Source organism: Empidonax traillii, unplaced genomic scaffold (genome assembly GCF_003031625.1).
Source record: "Empidonax traillii isolate 1590-97213 ecotype Southwest subspecies unplaced genomic scaffold, ASM303162v1 scaffold361:size2146424, whole genome shotgun sequence".
NCBI classification, from domain to species: Eukaryota; Metazoa; Chordata; class Aves; order Passeriformes; family Tyrannidae; genus Empidonax; species Empidonax traillii.
Window position 1 is genome coordinate 764,261 of NW_020955554.1, and position 16,968 is coordinate 781,228.

At 43.1% G+C, this 16,968-nt stretch overlaps 1 protein-coding gene across 17 annotated transcripts in view; it reads left to right on the forward strand.

Annotated features, from left to right (window-relative positions):
- The window catches only part of FBRSL1 (fibrosin like 1), a 492,401-nt gene that overhangs the window by 313,170 nt on the left and 162,263 nt on the right, over positions 1-16,968 (forward strand). For all 17 annotated transcript variants that reach the window (XM_027892612.1, XM_027892619.1, XM_027892625.1 and 14 more), the window contains one exon: positions 14,388-14,417. In XM_027892612.1, the coding sequence (XP_027748413.1) occupies positions 14,388-14,417 (30 nt within the window). The remainder of the gene's footprint in view (positions 1-14,387; positions 14,418-16,968) is intronic.

The window sequence follows — 16,968 nt, forward strand, 5'->3', positions numbered from 1 at the left end:
GGCTCTGTTTCTCTGTTCCCAAGATGTGCTTCTCTGAAAGGTAACTTATCTAAATTAGGCAGGAGTTTTCCAAATCAATGAAACTTCCACAGCACTTCATTGTGGGATGCAGCAATAGTCCCCAGAGCATCAATAGCTTCATTTTGTTGGGATTTTGAGGCAGGCATTAATATTTGGGTTGGACTTTCATTTTTAATTGATGAGGGAAAAGACTATCTGCCTTTCTTTCCTTCTTGATAATGCAAGCTTCTCTTTAGTAACTTCAAACACCCCAATTCTACAGTTAAAGGCGAATTAAGTTTTCCTGTATTTAAAATTAGCTCTCTGAGGGTGGCATCAGCTCTGTTTCTTTTATGTTTAAGTCCCAGTTCTTTAATCTGTTTCTAATACATTCTGTTCAGCAATTTTGCATTTCTGTTTTAGTGGAAGCAATGCTGATTAATTCCTCCTTATGACATCTGTGGCTGCATCCTAGATTAAACCTACTCTAATACAGAGCCTATCATTAAGTGTTAAATATTCTTGCAAGGCTACTTAAATTAGATTCAACATCAGTGGATCATTTAGCAGAGAGTCGTTAATTCTCCATCTTACGGCAAGGCCACATTCTGGTGATGCTTTTAATCACAAGATTATTGAGGTATGATTTGAAAGGGATATGCTGCCCATATTTTGCCTTTGGGCAAATTATGAAAGGTCAAGTTGCCAAGGAAACAAAACTAAGATAACATTATTAATTCCTGAGTCCAAGAGTTGTCTTTCCTGATCAGATCATTTGCTCAACGTACATGCTCAGAAAAGATACCAGCTAACAATATATCTGCCATTTAGTTCAACAGAAAATAGCTTTATAATTCTTGCTCTTCTAGATAGTGTTCTTAGTGATGACAAGGCTCACTGGAATACTTTGTCTCTATAGAACCCACAGATTGGTTGGTTTAATGGTTTATGAATAAGGTAAACATTATTCCTGATTCATGGAAGGGAAGAAGATGGAAGGGAAGGTTTAGGATTTACATATTCAAAGATAGCTGCAAAGTTAAGATGTTACAGGTTTTGACAGTCTCATTTACAGCTCTTTAGAGAATCCTGATGTTCATGAAATGAAGAGCACTTGATAACACAACTTCATTAAGGCACCTCAAGTTAAACACTCAGAATCGCTTCCTCTGCTCCCCAGTCAGGCCAGTGGCAGAGCCAGAAATACTTCTCCGGTATTTGCTTCTGTCCTGAGCGTTGTGCTTCCTCTTCTTCTGTTACTTTCTCCTTTCATTTCCTATTTTAGGTGGGAAGCAGTAGTACAGGATTGGCTGCAGTGCAGAAGAAGCTGCGTGGAGTAGGATCATGCTGTGATGAGTCTCTTCCTGCCCCTTTCTTCCTTCCATCCATGTGTGTGCGTGTTTGTGTCCACTTTCTTGTCATTCCTTTAGTAAACTTACAAAAGAAAGGAATCATTTTATTCCCTTAAGTACCAAGATCTGAGATTGTGGTGGATTCTGTCCTTAAATTTCCACTGGAACTGTGCTGTGTCACAGGGCACTGCATAATGAATACGACCCTGCCAATCAAGACACTCTGTTTTATATCACTTATTACTAAATTGAAAATGGTGTTTTACTACAGCAATAAAGGGCTGGTACAGCATGAGGTACATTTTTATACAACTCTATGAACTTTGTCATTGAAAACATTATAGCCTTGAATTTGAGAGCACAGTGGAAGGCAATATAATTTGATTACCTATATTAATCAAGTAGAGTACAACATATAAAACCAGTAATGCATAAGTCTGACTGGAGCCAGATAACCCTCTTGTGCATCCTAGAAAGATTTATTTTCAGTAATATAATTCATTTGACATGAAAGTATCATAATTGCAGTTGCTAGGACGGATTTCTTTCTTTCCTGTTTTAGGGAAAAAAACTATTATGCTTTCAAGAGCAGCTTGTTCTTCTAAAGCTCTGCTTACTGAAAATTAAAACCAAAGATTTGTTTTCGTAACTGTGGCAATTTTTCGTTAGCCAGCTGAGCTAACACAGTGGCTTGTTTTGAATGCTGTTTCTGCTTCATAAACAAATGTGAGGTGTGAATTTAAAAGAATATTTTTCGATGTACACTGATTAGCAGGAGATCCTCTCATTCCCGGCCTGTGCTGCTAAAAGCTGGCCAGAAGCTCTTGAGCTTCCAGTTACCTGTGCAAGTACTTTGCACAGAAGATGGGAAGAACCCCCCCTCGTTTGCTCCATGGACAGGCTTTAAAGCATATTTAAAGACACCTAATTACTCTGCAGTCCATGAAAACCCCTGTTGTTATTCTGTGTGCAGTGGTGGCACATACTAATAACAGCATTATCGTGAGCTGCTGTTTGTGCATTTATTGCTGAGTGTGGCTGCAAACCACACGTGAGGTGGTTGGTGTATCCCAGCTGACACTGCAAAAAGCACAAGGGAAAAAAAGAGTGGCTGGGGGTGCCACAGCTCCCCTGGGAGCAGGAAAACCTGTCTGCTTCTCAGAGCCCGTGCACACAAACTGAGAGGGTTCAGCTGTCGTGGTCAGAGTATTTTCCACTTCTTCAAACAGTTCACATTCATCTTTGTTCATCATAACCTACTGGAAAATCAAATGTTGGTACAATTCACTGTATTCTCACTCCATGACAAATGCATAACAGTTTGTTCCCTCTAATTATTATTTTCTCATTGTGCTAATAAAAGGTGATAGAGTTCATTCCCAAATAGACAGTGTTTGTAGCCCCATCTCATTATTGGTCCACACAGCACTATGTGGGTTTTTTCCATTTTTGCTTCTCAGTCTTCTATTCTTCTTCTCTTCTTTCCCCTCCTGTTGAGATGTTTTCTCTTTCTTTTATTCTCTAATTGCTCCAGTCTGGATTAGCCATACAGGGGGTCGTCACTGCCAGGGAAACACTTTGACATGTTGGAGCTTCTATTCAGAAATGACTTCTGTCCTCAGAGCTGAGCATTTCCTCATCAGCCCTGGAAGGAAAATACAAGTTAATAAAAGAAATCTGTTGTGACAACAAAAAGCAAATTTCCCCAAGCCTGCTCAGAAAGTTTCAGGATGGTTTAGCTCAGGATACTCCCATCCCCATCTTCCAACATCTGCAACCAGCCCTTGTCGTGGTCTTTGAGGTCAGTGCTGGTCAAACTACCTTTGCAGTCTGAAAGCAGAACAGTGAGGTAGGAGGCTCCATCTTGTAAATCATTACATTTACATCAATCATTGACATTTTGGGGGCTGACAAGAACAAATGAGTGTCCAGGGGCGTCAGAAGAGAGGAGCAGATGTACCGAGGTAGCGGAGAGCCTTTACAATTTCACCTGAAATATGAAATACGTGCTTTTAAAACTGCTTAGGGTTTAAAGGTTTGTCATTTAGTGGTGCAAAGACCTGTTTTCCAGGTAATGGCACAGGTCTTGAAGCTTGTATGTTTAGCATACAAGCTATTAGGGCATAATTCTGTAAGAGTGAATAACCAACTATGTTATTTTCTTATCTGATTAGCTTTTCCCTTAGGTTATATTGAAGACACCCAAATGTATGCCCTAGGCAGTGCTTGTCCTTCACTTCCAAGACTTACCCACTTTAATATTTTTTACATCTGTTTGGAATGAAAGGGCGAAAAGAAGATTTAATTTGCATTTTATTGATGTTAATGACAACTGGAGATTGGGGGGCTAGAGGGGCTGCAGAGGTGTATTTAGTTTTAATAATTTTTTAAATCTTTCTTATTTCTCTCCTGGTGAATTTCTTTGTTCCAGGGTATTGCCTGGGGCAAGGGGGGCATCCATCCCTTCAGGTTTATTTTAAAACCACTGGTTGAAATCTGCAAGCACATGCTCTGAGTTTCCATGGAGGAGTAGATCTTCAATTCTTGTGCTAAATATTTTACCAGATTTCAATTTTAATGTTCAATAATGCAAACACTAACGTTGGTTATAGCAAGCTTTATATTTTTTAGCCACAACAACATAAACCTTCCTAAGAGTTAAACAGCAGTGGAATTAAATAACATTAATTATTATATTAATTATATATAAGTATTGTAAATCTTGCTCCTGACAGCAACAGGGACTTTTAGTGGCTAAAGCCATTCAACAAAACCAAGCAGCCGATTCACATAACCTTCCAGTAATCATCAGATGAAGAACTAACTCTGCTTCTCTTTACTGAATTAATGTATGTTGAGAGCACAGTGGGTGCTTTAGATTGTTTTCCACATCCAAAGTTCCTCTTTGAACAGTGAAATATTCCCCAGAGCATCACAGAGTGTGTTCCAAGGTGTGTGGCTGGTCAGCCCAGCCTGGGGTTCGTGTCATTGCACTGCTTGGACTTACAGGGAGAAGTAAGGAAAAAGGAATTTGGCAGCATGAGAAGAACTCTCTGTGTGTAAATTTATATTTTAAAAATGAGTTGTATAAATGGAATAAAATACACATTCATGTGAATCAGCTGTAGGAAACCACAGCAAGTTTCATAACCAGAAATCCATCACCCTCATTCCAGAGGGTGGCTGTTATTAAGCAGGATAGGGAGGCATTAGGAAATGCCTTTCCTCCTGAGTTTTGTGCTGAAATCCCCTCTAACAGCTTCCTGCAGCCAATAATGGCTCTGCACTGAGGGAAGACAACCATGCATGTTCTCTACTAAACAAATATGTAAATGAAACTTCCAATCAAGAGTCACATACCGTGGGGTTAGAGCTGAGAATAACTAAATGTACCCCTTAGAGCAGGGGTACTTTAGCAAGTTCTGTTATTCTGTAGTGGCCCAGGACCTTTTGGTGACTCCACAGTGATGTGAACATAGCATGGTAATGGGCTGGATTTGCGGTACAAATAGAGAAAGAAAGCTGATGTTTATAGTAAATGGGGAATTACCAGACAGATCATTATGGTTAAAGTGGCTTTTGACTATATCCATATTAAGTCCTAAACTCCTCCTTAATTTTAGAGAAAGCTTATGACCCCCTCTCCAAACTGCAGCAACCTCTCATTGCTGTAAATAATGGCTTTAGGCCATTTTTCTTCTGTTGGACATATCGTCTGGGCATCCTTGCATTAAACAAAATTAGAGTTGCTCTGTGCAGTGAGTCACTGCAAATCCACTCTTGGTTTCTGCTCCCCCCAGGAGAGCATGAGGGACCAAAGCAGCTGGGGCAGGGGGCCCAGGGAACTCCAGGCTAGAAGGCTCGTGGTCAAGGGGAGGCAGCAAAGCAAGATCTCACTTGCAAGCAAAGGGCATTAGTCATAGCTCAAAACCGCAGAATTAGAGAGAAATGGGTGTTTCTCTGGTTCCTTAGTGAAAACCCATCCACGGCACTGAAGCTGGAATGTCTGCAGGAGTGTCTGTCTAATGAAAGGAAAATGAGTGACAGGTGACACAATGCCCAAGCGAGGGAAGAGCGAAAAGAACTTGTGAGCGCTTGAGAAGAGAAGCAGACTGCATCTCTGTCCCTGTCAGAGTCTCCTCTGTTTCGTGAGCTGGTGAAACGCAGTGTCAACCATTCAGCTCTGTGTGCACTGTCCTTTCAATTACCCTGTGGCATCTCACCACCAGAGCCAGCTGGGAACAAGTGGAAATAGGAAAGAGGTGAGAAAGCTTCAGTTCGTTATTTGTGTGGTCCTTGCTGGGCTGAATGTGGTCCATCATTCACCTTACCCCTCGGTGTAATCATAGGCATTACTTGTGGTAGTGACCTCTCCTGCACTGTCCAATCTCTCCAGGCACATGTGGGCTGAAATTAAGCACAAGATTGTACGTTGAGTTTCCCAGAGCATTTGTCCCAAGAGTGCCAAGATTCTCCAACCAGAGATGAGTCAGTCAGAGTCAGTAAATTGACTTCAAGACAGCTACATCAACCTACCATTAAATACTTATAACGAGTCCAAAGAGCGAGAGAGAGGGAGACTGTATATTGGAAAAGATACATAGAGATAGATAGATAGATAGATAGATAGATAGATAGATAGATAGATAGATCTATTGATCTACTTTTTTCTAACCACAGAGAATTGATTCTGGAAGAGACATCAGTAAATCATCCAAAAATTATGGCAAAGCATTCTAGTGGTATATTAAAACCTAAAGTAGGAGGTACAGTATGGTAAACCAGCCAGAAAGCCTCTCCTGAATGTGGTACAAACATCGCTACGTAGATGGCACTGGATGCTGACTTTTCTTTTTTTTAATGAATTAAACACTTGTGTAGCAGTATTCATCTGTGTGGGCTCCAGTAAAAGATTGCATTATGGAAAGATATTTCTGTGGGGGGGAAGGACAGGGATGTGGGAAACCAAGAGAAATCTGGTGGCTCTTACAGCTTTTTCAAGATGGGTTGGTCACTCTCTCCCTTGAACTAGGTTGTTTTTAGACTTGGCTTGTAAGTAGACAGCTGTAGGTCTCTGTACTTTGCAGATCTCAAGGAATAATTTGTGATTATCCCTTTTTTCTCTAAAAGTGCTTTCCTGTGTATAGGTAGAATGATAAAGAAACCATTTTCAGCATAAAAGATGTGCTTGTCAAACCACAGCAATGATTTTCCAGTTGCTGGCTTTTTTAGTTGTGCAGCCTTCTAATATTTCTGCTTGAATTCTTTCACGACAGAAGCAAATGAAAATTACACCGTGGTTTTTAGGTCTCTGTTCCCTGATTTTTGCTTGTCATGTCATGAACTTCTTCGAAGCAGTGAAATGGCAGCCCATCTCCCTGAGAGCTCCAGACAGATTTCTAAAGTTGTCTTGTTAACAGCTTGTCAGAAACCTACATTTCAGTCTCGCTGAGTTTATATCATGAAAAAAAAAAAAAAAAAGTTGCTGGAAATTATGATTTTTACAGGTTCTGACATTTTTCTAAAGAACTGAAATGCTCAAGGCTGCTGTCTCCCTTAACAGGCTGTGCTGTTTTGGGTAATATTCTGCGTTGCATCAACTGAACATCAGAGCAACATTCAGTTTCTTCCCTTTAACATGTTCTTTGAATTATTTAAGGTGTTTTGATGTTGGCTAGAATTCGTAACAAAGTCCTCCAGCTTTTATCCTAAAATATCAAAAAGGTTGAGGTTTTTTTTCCTTCCCCCCCCTCCCTTTTCTCCTTCTTCCCTAACCCTTCCTCCCTCCCTCCTCCCGCTTTTAATAGATCCTTGCATGGATCATCAGGGGACTTTCTTTTATGTTGTACAGCATGAAATGACTTAGTCAGGGTCTTCCTGATTAATTTATGAGTGCTAAGGAAAAGGGAAGGGGGGAAAAAACAGTCCTTGAGGGATTGACCCTAAGCTGCAGCAGATCAACTCAATTTTATGGAATGAAAAGAGACTTAAACAGTATTTTTAGCGTCGGTTTCCCGACCCACAGAGGTAGGGAAGCTCCCTGCACCCGCCAGGCTGGAGCAGGGCGAGAGGAACCCGTCTCTCCGGGTGGTTGATGGAGTGAAGCTCCACTGTTTGGAGGCACCAAGCACGTTTAGAGTTAAAACTGTGGCAGATTGGTGGATTAATGTGCTCTGCCTCCAAGGGACAAATGCTCTTTTTTTTTTTCCTTCCCCCCACCCCGTTCCCTTCCCCTTGCTCCCTCCTTCCCCACTCTGGGCTTGCAGATGACAGCTGTTGGTCACTTAACAAAATGTCCTCTTGATTGCTGCTTCACAACAGGGGCCCCCTCAGACCAAACAGCACATAGCCCGTACAATGCATCACTGCCCCTCAAAATTAGTTATAGTGCTCAGGGCTATTCTCGGCTGCCATAGCTAATACTCTCTTGCTGTTCTTCTCTCTCCCCCTCGCCCTCCCCCTCCGCAGACAAAGGCTCAGCCTATACATCTGTAGTGCTCATAACCTCCCCCTTCCCCCAGCCAAATGCTGAGGAGAGAAAGGGAAAAGAAAAAAAAAAAAAAAAAAAAAAAAAAAATTGCTGCCCTGAGGCTCAATCTGTTTCTTACAGCTCTACCCCGGCACTTGGAAGCCTGAGCTGGTCTAGCCATGGGGAGGCCCTGACTCATTTCATCAAGCTGTCAGGGAGGCAGTGGAGCTAAGAGGACTCTGCTGCCTGGGGCAAGTTCAAGTCAACATTCGATTTCCGTCCTCCCCCCGGCCCCCGCCTTTCGCTTGGACACTTTCTGTGCTCTGGATCTAAACTTCTCCCCGAGCTGCAGCAGCTCACAGCTTCTTGCCAGGAGGAAGGACTTGTGGGACCTTATAAAGGACACAGTGGCAAAATTGCTGCAATAAATCAGTGGCCCTCTGACACTTGGCGGTAGCTTAATGTTTTGGCACTTTCTTTCCTGTGTATGCCTCAAGTCCCATTAGCAAGCTTTTCTGTCAGTCTGGCTCATGATAAAACTCTCTCTTCCTATCATCTTAAGCAAGCCCCTGCAGACATGAATCCGATGCCAGACTTAATGGGAAACAACACCCTCCCCCTGCACACCCCAGCGCGCATCCACACGAGCTGCTCCCGGGAAGTCAGCTCGGAGGGCATGGAGAGGGGAGGGCTCTTAAAAATAGGCTCGATTTTACTTCTTCCTTTAAAAGAAACATTAACAACCTGGGATTTAGGCCTAATACTTCCCGGAGCCTCGCTATTAAAAGAAAATTCAGTAACTAAATGTGGTTGGAAATAATAAGGTAGCGGTAACGTGGCCATCCCCTGGGACTGTGAGTGGGTGTGCAAGCTCCATAGGTATCTACACTCTTCATATATTCTATGCAACCTTTTACATTTATATTCTAACCTGCCAGCTTGCATTGTAATATTGTAGACTGTATATTTAATATTTCTGCCTCCTCTTCCCTCAGCCTGGCGCTTCCCCAGACATTTTTAGTTGCAGGTAAACTGGTTAGATTACATGTCCCTCCAGGCTGGGATCTGTTTCTTCACATGACTAGCTTAGATGTCTATCACCCACTGCTTAATCATAATGTAAATAATATCTGTAGGTATGTGTGTTTGTGTGCAGAGAAAAAAACAAGCCTTTCTCTCAGCTGCCTGGGCAGGAACCTGTAACTCCTGTGCTGCACAGTGTCTGGCACAATGGGTCCCAAAGCCTTGAGGCTTTGTGGGCACAACCTGAATCATAAACTGCTGGGTTTGGGTGAAAAAGGAGATAACCAGGTTTGTGTTGATAAGCTGAGGTGACTTCTGTGCAGTTCTCAAAGGTTTAGAGGAAGTGGCAGCATTTGAAAAAACAGTGTTTCTCTGCACCTAACCTATGAGGTAACACCTAAGTGTTGCCAATCTTGTTGCAGTCTTATGAGACTTGGGTGGGTTTTGTGTTTGTTTCTTGGAGCTCTTATTCCTGGCATGAGACAGTTTGTGTGACTATCTGATTTCACGTAAATCGACGTGAAGAAAAACTGGATGGTCTGGAAGTTAAAACATGGCGGGGTAAGAAAAGTCACAGGATGTTTTCATGGTTCTTCAACTCAACAGAAAACAACCAGAACCACAGTACAAACAATTTTAAAACAGCTTGCAAGGAGCCCGGGGCCAGTGTAATGGTAAGAGAAGGTCCTTTGCCAAATAGGCTGTTGCCTGTTTACCAGTAGCCATAAATCCATCTTTGCCCCTGTTGAGATGGTTTGTATAAGAAGGTGATGGAATGCATCAGAGCTTCTTGCCTGGTGGGAAAGCCATGACAGAGAAGGGGGGTCTCGAAAAATGAGATTCCACCTCAGCATCAAAAAAAGAGAAGCCACAGGGTGTGGGTTACACCTATGGGAGCTCTGCCTGCAGTTCCTCAGGTCTCTTTAGAAAGCAGTAAGGGAACAGGTGGAATGGAGGAGATGGTGGAGTTGCTGCAGTTGCTGAGGTGAAGATTAGGAAAGCACCAGATTTTCTTACTGCTCTGTGGTGCAGAGCCCGAACCCTCAGCCTGGAGCACAATCCAGACCCCGGATTGTGTCCCGCCCTGGTGAGCCCATGGAAGTTCAGCAGAGGCTTTTTGGTGCTGGGTCACTCTCTGCAGGAGTTGTGTCATCCTCCTACGCAGGGCAGAGCAAGGAGGAGGACGGAGCCAATTCCACCTGAGTTATGTGCTGTTTCTGCCCGACCAACCTCATGGGAGGCTTCCCTCTGACTGGAATCTGTCACTGCAAGAAATTGTTTCCAAAAAGGAGCACAATTAGGGGTCGGCTTTGCAAACATTCTTGGTGGAATTGAGAGGCAATTGGCACAACCCAGTGAATAATCCCTTTAGGAGCCTTTATGAACCCAGCACAATGCGTGTTTACAGTCCCGCTTATAGACCAGGAGTGTTAACAGGCCTTTAGAAAAATCCAGGTAATTGAAGCTTTTGTCTCTCAATGAGCCCCCGTTGCTTTCAACAGTTGCCATTCTCCACAATTTCTTTAACTTTTTTTTTTTTTGTTGTTGTTTTGACAAGGGCTTTTTGTCCCTCAACAACAGCTGCGTGGGAGGTGAGCCCTGCCCGGTGGTGGCCTCGGCCCTTCGGCCTTCTCAGCAAGCGCCTCGGCCTCCTCCTCCTCCTCCTCCTCCTCCTCACAAGTTGGCTTTTAAGACACAGAAAACCCTCTGTGGACAAACCGAAGTTTCTCCCGTGACTCGATTATTCATTTCAGCATCAGGGGAGGCTGAAGGCTGACACCTCAGAGCCCACCCAGCCCACTGCAGCCGTGGGGTTTGGCTCGCCCTCACGCCCAGCAGAGGGACGGGAAGGGGTCAGCGGTGGTTCTGCTTTTCGCGGGTCTGTCAGGCCAGGTTTGGTTTTGCTGCCGTCGGTTTCTCGGTGCTGCTGCTTGTTCAGCAGCCTGTGGGTTCCTGTTTCTCGGTGCGAACGTGGGAGACTTTCTTTATCGTAAAAAAGAAGAGAACCTGAGGGAATTCCGAATCGTGGGGCCTTTTCCACCAGAACTTGGCTGTATCGTCTTTGGGAGTCGGTGGGTTGGTATAGCCATGGATCTCGAGCTTTCCGTTTTCATGTACGTTAAGCAGAAGTCCAGATTTTATAAATATCAGTGGGTTAATTCTTCCCCCACGATCTCTCATCACACAGGCTGCTTAGCAGCTTCGGGCCAGTTTGGGACTCGGTTCTGATGTGGGCCACGATGTGGTGGTTTAAGGCCACACGGTGGGAATCGATGTAGGGACGGTTTGTGTGGGTGAGTGACCCTGCACGGCTGGAGAGGTGGGAGAGGAAAATTGCTTTCATCAGGCGAACAAGAAGTGAGGCAGCTGGCTGTCACACAGGCGGTGTTTGAAGCACCCCCCTCGCAGTCCCAGCTGCGTGGAGGGCTCCGTGTCCGTGTTCTCGTGTGGATCCGCAGCCCCGCTGGCTCCTGCAGTCGCGAGACTGATGCAATCATGATTAAAGTAGGGAGGATGTAAGCTAAAGTGAAACAAAACTCTATGCTGTCTCTTCCATTTTAAAAGCAATTAATTATGAAGTCTTTACAGATCCTGAATGGAGGGGAAAATGTATCCTCAGAGAGCAGATGTTTGCTTCGTTCGTGTGTCTGTTTATAAAATTTAGCATGTGGATTTGATGGTTCACTGGCTTTTTGCAACTTTCACTTATCTGCATGAGACAAAGTTGCATATTGGTACAAATCAAAATTAGGCATCTAAACAAAGCAATTCTGCACCTTTTAGTAATGCAAACCTTCTGTAATAGGGTTTTGTGCTCTTTATAGGCATTTAAATTTTGGAGGTCAAATCTGTTTTCAACAATAAAAAGCCTGTCCTCTTTCTTTTTTCTTTTAAACATCATAATGCAGTAAGAAATAGGAAGACAGGGTTTGTTAAAAAACAGAGAGGAGGGCTAAAACACAAACTTGTATTTAATAATAATGGTTACTGAAGTTTTAAAAAAATTGTTTACATCTACTCTCAAAATATTTTTAGGCTAAATTTATCAGTGTTCACAATACTGAGGTTTTATTAAACCAGGATTCATAGGCAAAAGTGTCTGAGTTTTCATGAAAATTTTGAATGTTTTCTAGTCAAGAGATTTATTTGGTTATTTTACGTCAGTGTCTCATTCTTCAAGTCCCTGTAAGAATTAAAATTTGTATTGACATTGCCTGAGCATGCAATTTTAAGGAACTCTTGGCTGAGTGTGGTAACTTATTTTTATGCCATCCTTAGGATAGGTATAATTCCACTGTGGCGTGCTTTAGTCCGAACCACGCAGGTTGAATCACGTCATCAGAACACTCTGCCTCTAAAATATGAGTGTGGGCATTGAATGAGCACAGTGACTGAAACTGTGACTTGGGATGCTTTTGCATAGACCAGGTTTGGAGGGTAAAATAGGAGGTCTTTGTGACCCACTCTGCTGTGGTGGTAGTTTGGGGGGGCTGCACAGTCCCTGTGGCGTTACAGCTTCATTTGGGCCCCTCAGGGTGGAGGTGAAAGGCTCCCCTCGAGTCAGCCAGTGCTTCTCAGGAGCCTGTAAATAAGAAGTGGACTGCTGTGACTGCATCTTCCCCCACCCCCCACCTTGGTTGTGATGAATGTGTTGCTTTGTCAGCGTGAATTATCGCTGTCTTGAGCAAGCACAAATGCAGCAGGTACTGGGGCAGCCTTTGCCCAGCAAACCTGTCCCAGCATGTCTCACTGTGACGGACAATTAGTCCCGTTCCAAGCCCAGGGCAGAGACCTCTAATTGTTGGTGGCTGTGTGACACGGGTTTGGGGAAGTCAGCAGATGATGATTTACCAGGACTGATTTCACATTTGGTTCATGAAAAACAGAAACTGTGTTTCCTTATAATAATTTTCATAAAGTTTAGTGGCAGAATGAAAGTCCCCCAAAAAAGGCACAAATGGCTTATGGGAAGGTATTTACTGAAGACATGGCTAGCTGATGTTCTTGTTTGCTGGCATTAACACTGAGTATTCCCACAGGACTTGCCCACCCACAGCTCCTGGCCCCTACAGAGCAGTGTCCTGCCTTCCTGTCAATTCTTCCATTTTTCTTTGGGTTCTTTTTTCCCCCAGAATGGTTATATATACAATTAGATCCGTGCAAATCCTACCAAACAGTTAGATTGCCCTGTGAAAAACGTGCTGTGGGTCAGGTGGGGTGGTGTAAAACAGTTTCATTTTGAAAGAAAAATAATTCTACTTAGTCAAGACTATAGAAAAACAAGTTCTTTAAATCAAGGATTTTCACAGCAATTAAATGGGAATAAGGAGGCAGCTGAGCAGTCTTCACTGGAAAGTCACTGTGGGAGACCCCTCTGCTGTATCGAGGCTCTTGCGTTTCAGAGAGTAAAAGGTTCCTCAAGTATTTGGGGTCAGTCATTTCAGGTGCCAAATGAAAGAAGTAGAGATTAAGTATTCTCTCAAAAATCAGCAGAAAACTGACAGTGTAACAGCTGAGATTTCTGTCGTGTGACTTTAGGATAAAAGGATGTGACAGGAAAGATTTCCCCTCCCTGCTCCCTGAGGAAGGTCTGGACAAAATGACCAAACAGATCTATTTCTTCTTTTACATTCATGACACCAAAGCATGTGCATTCTCATGGACCATTTCCACCTTCAGAGCTCCTCCCTGCTGGCTTGCAGAGTTCCCTCATGTTGACCCAGTGAACTTAGGAGAGTGCTGCCAGTCATGAACACCCACCCAGGCCATGCCCATCAGCTGAAGGAGACAATTCCTGTTGGGCACCAAGGCTACAAAACACTCTGGCCACTTTTCTGTCAGCCTAACAGGCACCAAGAGATTTATTTGTGTTCCCAACTGTAAATCTTTCTGAGCTCCAGCCAGTAAGATGTGCATGTCCTGAAATGTTCAGTGCTCAAGTTATCTCTCCATCATTTGAGCTGTGAAAATAGAGCATTTCTTTTTCAGAGCCTGTAAGAGATTGCACTCCAAAACTCTCTAAGTAAACACTTCCTCCTGGGATCGTGATCTCATTCAAACTAAAAAATGTACCAGAATTTATGATGTATTTTAATTACTATTCTTGGTACCACTCATTAAATTAGAAATTGATTGCCAGTTTCACAGTTTCCTTGTTAGATGACAAAGTGCTTATCAAGGTGAAGCAATGCAAAACTGTTACTATATATTCCACAATTTGGGATGATAAAGTGGCATGCTTTCTGTTGTGGTGTTCATGTTACGGTGGTTGTTATGATGCATCACTGATTGTCTTTTTTGTTTAAAGCTCACTTTCTCCCATCCAAGTAAGAGTACACCATAAATTTGTATAAGAGGGAATCTGGCTTTGTCTGGTTTATGCCAGCAATGTAAAAGGCGTTACTGCAAATATCAGAAGTGTGTTTCATTGAACTGTGAACATCATCAACAGCTATCCTGAAGATTTAAGAGGATGATGCAAAAGATCCCTGTACATAAAGGTGTTTCTCAACATCTTTTTTTTTTCTCTCTCTAATCCACAGTGTGACAGCGAGAGCGATATAGACGATAAGGTAAGACTGAATTTTCTTCTTTCATATGCTTGGAAACTCCCTGATAGCCAAAATAAGAATGAATTTGAAAATGACATTTTTCCTCCAGTCTTCATGCCAAATCTAAAAATATCTATAATTGAATGAGAAAACATCGGAGCAGGTACTCGCTGATCTTCACTAGCTTCTGTTTACAGGAAAGAAACCCCCACCAGCAGAATAGCCTTTCTTGATTATCATATGAGCATTTGCTGAGTCTTGAGTCACAATGTTAGTGCTGTTTCAGAGGAAGTTTTCCTCTGGTAACTTGTCAGGAGCCCATGTTTTATTTAGAGTAACCTCTGAAGACGTCAATTTTGTAATCAGTTTAGAAGGTGGGACAAGTGGCACCTGCCCTCAAAGGCAGCGTGGGAACTGTCAAGGAGTGTTTTGTCATGTTGCATGCATATTTATCGCAGAGCAATGGTTTTTCTGACCTTCTTTTGAATACAGAGGTTGGTCAGTGAAAGGTTGTAGTCTTGTGTTTGTGCGGGGGGATTTCTTGATTCACCTCTGCAAGGAAAACACGGAAGTCCCACTGCGTGGCACCAGTTGCACCGTGGTTTTAAGCATCAAATGTGTAAAAGGCTTGAGTATTCCTTGCTGGCTTCTCTTCTGGCAGATCAGACTTGGCAGTCTCAGGTTAGGTCTTCATCAAACCTTTATTATATTTTGGCTGTCCAAGCTCTTGCATTCATTCATGAGAAGCTGTGGCATGGAGGCTTCTCCTGCATCAGCATTGCAGAAGTGAAGGCTGACTTCAGCCAGCCCTGTCTCCTCAGCAGCACACCTGGCTGCAGCCGTGCCTCAGAGGTTACCTTGAGTTCAAGAGGCTACACCAGAAGCCTCCTCTGCTTGAGTCTTTCTGTTAGTGTTGTTGGACCTTTAGAAGCATTAAGGTTTTGTCGACTTCTTCTGTTAAAAATCCCATTGTATACTAAATATCCCTGGAACGTGGCAAAAGCTGTGTTTTGAGATGAAGGCTTGACTGAAGAGAAACATTTAAATATATGTGTTGAATGAAAGATACTGCACATTTTTTATTTTATATTACTCTGGTTTAATTTTGTGTATATATGTAAAAAGTCACTCCCTGAAACCACCCCCTCCCCCAAGTCCTGTTTCTTACAAGGTTACACAGCAGCAGAGCTGACAAGCAGGGGTGGTGAGGGTAAGAAACTATTCCCTAAAAGCTTAGATACCATGGGGTTAAAACATTTCTTAGACTGCCCAATCAAAGAAAGTAAAAGCAATCACTTAGAAAACTGTTTAAAGATCTGCCAGTCAAACCTCAGATGAAGTTGTAAGTGACATGTAGTTTTATTATACAGCTATGCTATTAATGATTATCTAAATTACACTGGTAGACCCAGCTAGCGGCATTACATCTGAGACTGACGTTTGTTAGATTAGGTTTGACTTCACCTTGTAGAGAAGAAATTGAAATCTGAACAACATTGATTAGCTTTCAGAATGTGGGATCTGAGGTTACCTTCAGAGGAAGCTGCATTGTGTTTGGCTGGTAACTTGCTGTCCTTTACAGCAAATGAAAGGCTGTTGCAGTGTTCCTCACCATTAATGTGGCATTTCTTTACGTATCTGGAACTGTAATTTGACCTTCTAGGCACACGTATTTTCCCAGCTACCTTCTCCTTAAGGTGACTCCGCCTTAATAACAACATTTCTCTTCTTCATAAGGAGAGCAGCACAAGATCATCATCTTTCTGTCTCTTGCCTGATCTGTAGAGACATGAGACGTGACACAGTTCTATTAAGTAGGTCTCTGGAATTAAGTGGGGTTTCTTTTCTTGTCAGTGAAGATGTGGTCACATGCACGTAAACTCAGCAGGGTTGAAGTGAAGATGCTTCAAACCTTTCGTAGGGGTAATGTAAGTGCAACATTGCCTTCCACTCGGGGAGCAGAAGGGCAGGCTCTCTTGCTGTGTTGATACCTGGCATACTACACTCCTCTGGAAACTCATCCAGTGTTCGTCTAAAACTTAACCTGGCTGATGCAACAAGGAGCTATAAAAACATTGGTGTGGATGTCCTGAGGGATGACACTCATTTTCCCCCTTCCATGTGCTGGCAAAATGTATCTCCTAATAACATTCCCTGGCTATTGCAGCCAGGTGGAGAATCCACCATCCTGCCCAGCCCACCATCAGAGCTTCCCGAATTACGTGATGGGCCGGCCTCGTTTGCCAGCGCTACACAACAATCCTGCTTTCCTGCTTGGTCAGCAAGGAGCAGCTTTTCCTGGGTACACCCACACACGCTGGCACTAATGAAGGGCAGGGCAGGAATTACTAATGTGCTTCTGATTTGCATAACATTTTTTGGTTAGTCATAAACAGCGGATCAGTGTTGTCCGCATGCAACTCACGAGGAAAGCAAAGAAAGAAGTTCATCTGCAAGTACAAACTGAGTCAGTGACAGAGCTAGAAGCAAAACTGAAATTTTCCACCCCCTACCTCTCTCTCTGTACCATGCTAGTAATTATCCACTATTTATTTAGTTCGTAGGTATATGG